The sequence below is a fragment of the Populus trichocarpa genome, chromosome 10 (assembly GCF_000002775.5).
Source record: "Populus trichocarpa isolate Nisqually-1 chromosome 10, P.trichocarpa_v4.1, whole genome shotgun sequence".
Taxonomy (NCBI): domain Eukaryota; kingdom Viridiplantae; phylum Streptophyta; class Magnoliopsida; order Malpighiales; family Salicaceae; genus Populus; species Populus trichocarpa.
This window is the reverse complement of record NC_037294.2, coordinates 6,254,788-6,262,334: the sequence shown is the minus strand read 5'-3', so window position 1 is coordinate 6,262,334 and position 7,547 is coordinate 6,254,788. Positions and strand designations below refer to the sequence as shown.

General features: G+C 33.3%; 1 protein-coding gene across 1 annotated transcript; it reads left to right on the top strand.

Moving 5' to 3' along the window:
* Nucleotides 1–485: 485 nt before the first annotated feature.
* On the top strand, nt 486–2,041 carry LOC18102346 (uncharacterized). Its single transcript, XM_006378100.3, has 2 exons — nt 486–1,121; nt 1,474–2,041. The coding sequence occupies exons 1-2, from the start codon at nt 583–585 to the stop codon at nt 1,865–1,867; spliced, it is 933 nt and encodes a 310-aa protein (XP_006378162.1). The 5' UTR covers nt 486–582; the 3' UTR covers nt 1,868–2,041.
* The last annotated feature ends 5,506 nt before the right edge of the window (nt 2,042–7,547 follow it).

The window sequence follows — 7,547 nt, the reverse complement described above, 5'->3', positions numbered from 1 at the left end:
ACTATAATAATAACCACTTTATTCTTATGTTGACCTGCATCAATGGTTAACCCTACTTATAACCCGAGTCTTGCCTGGATTGATCTTCGAATTAAATTTTAAAACCATGATAATAACTACTTTTATTCTTAGGTTAACTCAGGTCAACCCATGACCCGAGCATTACTCCAGATCAACAATCAATTTAAATTTTAAAACTATGATAATAATCATTTTTATATTTATATGTATTAGTTAAAATGTTAAATAATTTTGAAATTAAAATTTTTTTACAGTGATATTTTAGAAATATAAAAAAATAAATATTATTTTAAGAATTTTTATTTTAAAAATATAAAAATTAACTTTAAAATTATATAAAAAAAACTAATTTATTTTTATATTTCTATCTATTTTTTTTAATTAAACATATTTCTATGTACATTGTATTTGTTTTTTTATCTTACATGACAGTAACCCTACTCAAAGTCCTGACGAAACCTTGCCAGTTATTTATTAACCCCTTTTCCTTAATTTTCAGCAAGACAAAAATTAAAAATCCCAAACATTTGCAGAAACTCTCCCTCTGCTCTGTTCTGTTCAATGGCAGCTTCTGCGTCACTATTATCACTGTCTTCAATATCTTTTGGAGAAAATCGTTTCAAAATCATATCTGGCCAAGTGACGACAAAGCTCTCCATTGTTGCTCACAAGAAACAACCTGTTCTCAAGTCAAAGCCATCATTCTTAGCATTTCATCGTTTGGACGGTCTTCGTTTTCTTTCATCATCTACTTCAACTAGAGCTTCTTCAAATGGGTTTTTCGATACAACCCAAGACAAGGAGATTTTGCCGTCCTTTGAGCCAAAGCCTGCCAAATTTCTCTTTTGGGTCGCATTTTGGGCGTCTCTTTCTCTTGTTTGGTTTGCAGCTTCTGGCGATGCTAATGCAGCTGTCGATTCCATCAAAGCCTCCGGCTTTGGTCTAAAGATTGCTACTGCGTTTCGTAGACTTGGCTGGCCTGATGAAGCTGTGGTCTTCGCTCTTGCTACACTTCCCGTGCTTGAGCTCCGTGGGGCTATTCCTGTTGGTTATTGGATGCAACTCAAGCCTATAATGCTCACTATCTTATCTGTTGTTGGGTTAGTTGTTTTTTTTGCCATCATCATGGATGCTGATAGATAGAGGTATTTAAAAGTAAAAAAAAATGTGTTTCTTTTCTTTCTACACTCACCTTAAACCCATTTGAAAAAATAATGCTGTTCGAAGTATAATTAGAGCCACATTAATTGAGTTTCATGAATAATTAATTTATTTTGATCATTTTGATTCTTTTGTATTTCTTTTTGTTAAGTTTGGCTGATGAAATTCGTAATTTATTTATAGGCGATTAATTATGTTGTCATACATTAGTGTTCGTCAAAAGCACAATCTCTTTCAGAAAAAAAGAAATCAAGTCCAGATAATTAATGTCATTTGCGGCTTTATTTGCAGGAACATGGTTCCTGTGCCTTTCATCATACTTTACTTGAAGCCATTTGCTTCTTTCCTTGCTGGAAGGAACCAGCCAGCATCTCGGTTCCTTGACATGCTATTTGAGAATGCCAAAGAGAAATCTGGTCCTGTGAAAGAGTTTCAATGGCTTGGCCTAATGCTTTTCGTGGCTGTTCCTTTCCCTGGAACAGGAGCATGGACTGGAGCCATCATAGCTTCGATTCTTGATATGCCTTTCTGGTCAGCTGTATCGGCAAATTTCTGCGGTGTTGTGTTGGCTGGCCTCCTGGTAAACTTGTTGGTGAACCTAGGTCTCAAGTATGCAACTATTACTGGTATCATCCTCTTCTTTATATCAACTTTTATGTGGAGTATCCTCCGACATATTAGCTAGTCTTCGAGCTTGTAAAGCTTGTCGAACTGATGGACCAGTTTATATATACATTTCATTCAATAGTAAGACAACAATTCTGCTTATCTATGTCTATGTTGTGTCAGTTGGGACATGCCAAGATCTTACCTCCCTTGTTTCAATATTTGATTTTATTTTGGGGGTTGCTTTCTCTTATTCTCCTGCTTCATAGAGATCTAATGTTCTCAAACTGAGAGTGAAAACTATGTGGAACTTCTTTTTTTTCTCGATCGTTATGGAGCTAATTAAATCTCAGGTAGGGAGATTGTAGTTTTCTTGAGGTTATGATCGTTCCAGTTATTTGTTTAGAAAGAATTATTGCATGAGGTCAACGTGCCTAATTTTGTTGGAAATTACATTTTCTCGTTTTTAATGAAGGGCACTGAGGAATACACTAAGTATGAGCACTTGACGATTTTTCCTAGTAACTAGTGGTTTGTGCAGTAGTAGTAGACTGCTTGGTTTGCTACCTGTTTTAAGTGCTGATCTATGTGAAAACGAACAACCTTAGTCTTCGATTTAATGTAAGTAAGGATCGTCATCAAATCTTTGACATTTAAGCAAGGAAATGACCAATTCTCTTTGTTTTGACGTGTAATCTTGTTTTTCTGGGTTAATATTATCATAAGTGTGTGAAAACAGTTTTATGACAACCTATCTTCACTATTCGCTGGATTCTGTGGTGAAGTTTGTCGTAATTTGTCATCTTCATGTGATTTTGGCCTTATTTTTTTTTCTGGTAGATGAATTTTCTTTGTTCTTTTATTAGCAGTTGATGAGTTGCTGAAAACCTTTTAAAATCTTTCCAAGACCGTTATGGGCTGGAAGGTGTAGGAGGTTGTGCTTGGACAACCTAAACACCTGCAAAGCAAGTCTCCTAGAAGGGTTAAAGACCTCGATGACTAAGTTAGTTTAGGTAGGAGCCTTGTGAGACTATGCATGTGTGTATTTAGATTTAGATGTAGAGAATATTCAAGTTTGAGAAAAAGAAGATGGAAGTCTTTCCTTACCATAAGGTTCAAAGCTATTCATATTGCTTTGAATCCGGGAGTATTGTCATGTTGAGTTTTATAGACATCTTGGGTTTAATATGACAATGAGTGCTTTGGACTTGTTGGGTCATCAAGTTTCTATCCACCCAAATCGATGACCTTCGTTTCAGGAAAGGAAAGTATTGGGCCGCATGATGCTCAAGCTCAAATGAAAAACCAGAATAATGCTAGTTCTATTTGAACCCATGTGAGTTTTACACTTAAGACCTGCATTTTCTACGAGTTTAATTTTAAGCATTGGAACATGGATTGTGTTTAAGGGATATAAACCTCGAGCCTATTAGTGTTGGATATTGTAGTATGTCCGATGCAGAACAAAAGAAAGAAAAGAAGAAGCCAAAGAAAGAGAAAAGAAGAATAAAGGTTGGAAAAGTCTCCAACTTTGTAAATTTTTATTTAATTCATTAAAACTTATCGAAATGTCAAGAAAATTACATATAAATAATGAAAACCTGATCATAATAACACAAAGGTTTAGGCTATTCTCAGTCATTATAGATCATACAGACGTGTAAACAAAGTCTTAGGACTGATGTCCCCATCAACTCTCCCGGGGTTGGAAGAACTTGACCTTGTCGAGTATAGGTCAAGATGACTCCAATAATACTCTCAAAGATCATGATCAAGTTGTTGTAATGTCTCTTTGATAATCAAAGTATAGTCTGAATTTGATCATCTAGCTCATGTACTAAGATTCGATGAAGTTCACCATCCTTGATAAAAACAATTTGTGTATTCAAAGTAGCATCAATATGTTCTTTTTATGCTAATGATTAGTATAATGTGGTAAGGATATCAAAAGGAGCATCAAAGATAGCCTGTTGTATTTTATATACAACAAGGTCTTTCATGTCAAAAGTTAAGTTAATATCGAAGTTTAGTGGTAGTTTAATAATATAGCTATTTGATTCAATCATTTGTAATACTTTGAATGATATATCACTACTCACTTGTAATTTATGACTGGTTTTTGAAGGATACCGTTCAAGTTTAATCTGTATCATGAAATAATCTCCAACATTAAGTATATCATGACACTTATGTAAATCAACTTGAAATTTGTGTTGTTCATTACCTGCTTAAATATGTTTTATGATCTCGACATGCAAATTATGAACTTTATATGCAAAAAACTCAATTGAATAACATTTTAAAGCGAGGAGACAAGAGAAAGATCTACTTGCATCTTAGGTTTGTGACCATGAACCTTACATGATTGGGAGTGTTGAATGAAACACACATTTTTTAAATCTTAGATGGATATAGATTGGATATAACCTAGTGAATCATGACTTTTCCTATCCTCCTTATCATGAATAAAGGGTAAGGATTTAGGGAGCTTAATAAATTGCTCAAGACTTATAACATATTGGATGTTAAGCATAGGGGACAAAGCATAAGGAGCTTAAAAGGTTGTTCAAAATTTATGACATGCTAGATGTCAAGCATAGAGTTCGAGGCATTAGATAGTTTAAGAGGACTAATATCATGACTCTTTTAAGACTATACTTACTCTTCGGGCAATTCCACTGAAGAGTATCCTAAAACATCTTCCTCTACTATACAAGCAGAATTACTATATTCTTTATTAACCTTATTTTCAGACTCATGTGGACTTACAATGTTGTGATGGTGTTCACGGTATGGTTTGGGCTACAAAATATAACTGAACCAAAAGTTGGTATTCCTTGAAAAAATGACCCAAATCTAGCCAAAAACTGGTTCGAACCGAAAACTGGTTCAAACCGAAACCTTGACATTTAGCACACTAAACCTCTGAATTTAACGTAGACATTTCATTAACGACTCATTTTTCCTTATCTTCTTTATAAATCTGGGCACTATTAAATTAGGTATACATAGTAGAGCACATAATAAAGAATTATTATTTCTAAATTGAGACCTAAAAGGGATCATAAGAGAGTCTTGGTGTTTTGTCAATTGACTCTTTATAAGCAACTTATAATTTTGCACTATAGTATAAGCTTAGTCAAGAGTGAAAGCATCTATGAGCTTAATCTCTTTTCTAAAATCATCATTCAAACCTTTACAAAATCAACCTTTACAAAATCTACGCAAAGTTATGATTTTATTTTTCCTTATGGAACATCTCATCATGTAATCATTAAATTGTGTTATATACTTATGGACAAATTTGTTCTCTTGCCTAAGATTATTCAAATGATTTAAAAGCTTTTCTTTATAAGATTGAGATATGTAATTCTCTTATAGTTTTTGTTTCATTTTAGTCCAATAAGTTATAGGAGGTTTACCTCTCCTCTCTAAACAATCCTTAACATCTCTCTAATAAAGTTAGGATTCATCAATAAGCATCATCTTAGCAAATCTAACTTTTTTTTTTTTATTATTGGACAAGTTATGCTACTCCAAGAATTGATCCATATAACGAATCCACATATTAAAGATCCAAAGGTTATGACGACCGTCAAAAGTAGAGGCTTCTAGTTTGTTAGGGCTCATGACTCGCTCATCAAGGTTATCGTGTTTAGAGTAATCTAAATGATAATCATATTGGTGGCACTCAGGGTGAACTTGCATATAATAGTTATTCATGTGATATTTATTGGTCTTTAGGTGTCTTATTAGAGAACTCTCTCGAGATTCAATTCTTTTAAACATGTTGGTCACATGAGTCTGTATAAGTTGTAATTCCTTAAGTGTATTACTAATGGTTGAGTCAATGATAAGTGTAGATCCAAAGTTAGACATTAAATGACCATAACGCAAATGCATGTAATACTAATATAGGGAAGAGATTAAGATCACAAATGATTCTTGTAAGTGAAATCACAATACACAAATAAAAACCTAATTTTTTTTTTTAACATGGAGATAAATCAAAATAGAGTGCATTAGAAAAATTACAAGCATGCAACGCTAGACCTTCTAAATGTAAACAATTAATTAAACATAATGTCATGATTTTCTACTATTTTTGGCAAGTTTTGTGATTACTAAAGAGGACTAGATGCTTAATATAAAATCTAATAATTTAAATTTGGATGATCCTAATCTTATAACAAAGGGTTAGGCTAATACCTACCTGTAAAAGGTGATGGGTAGTGGAGGCACGAAAACCTATTTCATTTATTGTTATCGAAATGGCAAGCTATACAAAAAATCTACTTATGACCGTGCTCTAAATAACCAGATCTCTAAAAAGTTTTACATAGCCATTCATTTGTTAAAAGATCCACGAGCTATAGTTTGGCATAATTTATTATTAATGCCAAGTTTCGTAGCAAGCTGCATCATCCCCTCTGGTTCAAGCATATTCTTCACCTTAAAGTTCTTCTTAAGAAATTGAACTTGAGCAGCTGTAAGCTGCCTTTTCTTTTCAGGTTGTTTAAGGCCCGTATCATAATCGTTATCGCTACATTCTTCTTTGACACGTGTTTGGTAAAATGGCGTACCTACAATGCCTCCTCCTCCTCCTCCAAACCCTCAAAATTAACCATGGATTTTGCACCTGGAACAAATGGTGAAAAACATTGCTAGAAAATTACATAGTACCATCAACAATTTATTAGTAGTATCTGATATCACTTCCAGAATGTTTTTGATAGTGGCTTTGTAGCCTTAAAGTGTAACCAAAGAAGGATGCTAATAATGAACATGACCCCAAATTGTTTCAATTTGTAAGTGAGACTAGTTGCAAAAAGCCGATAGATGTATAACAAGACTTTCTCTAAGGGTAAATTGGTAGGAGACAAACCATCTGAGATGTCCAAACAGTAAGTACTACACATAAATTAATGTCACTATTACTAAACTCTTAAATGAGAATTCTAAGCAAAAGCTTCAAACTTTTCTTAATAGAATGATGAAGTAGCAAAAACACTACGTTCTTGAAAGACACGTGATAATCTTCTAAAATAGAAGTTACTTAGGAATATGGTTTTTTTCTTTGTGTTGGATAACAGATTTAATTATGTTTTTACTACCTGATTCATTCTTCAAAGGTGCTATTTGGTAGATTCACTCCGAGAAGCTTAAGTTAGTATTTCTGTAGAGAGAAAGTATAATAAATATGCAAAAAACATAAAATTTTAAAAACAAGATTGTTTGTTCTTGTTTTGGTATAAAATAAATACTCGTAAAAGAAAATGGTATGGTTGAGGCGGTGTTTGTACCCCCTGAATCTTGTATTTTTGCTTGAATGAGAGGGCTGAAAAGTCATTCCACCATGATAACATTAATAAGAGATAAATATTCATTGCATAAATATTAATAAAGAATAAATATCTTTTATACTTGTATTAATAAGATGAAAATTTGATAGTTTATAAGAGACTTTCATACACCTAGAGCTATAAATGAAGTATGATCCAGGTTAAAAAGCCTTTACTAGTAAAAAAATCTCAGGTGGATAAGCATTTAGACCATAAGTTTAGGCTCAAAAGATTGAGCTCAAGTTACGTAGCCCGAGTATAGGGGGCTCTAGGACACATGCCTAATGCTTGAGCCCAAATCTATTTTTGAACCCTTCAGGGTATGGGCCGTCTTTAAAATAGACCTGGACTAATAAAAAATTATTTAAAAAATACTGAAAAATCCTAAAACATTAAAATAGACTAAAATCTTAATCA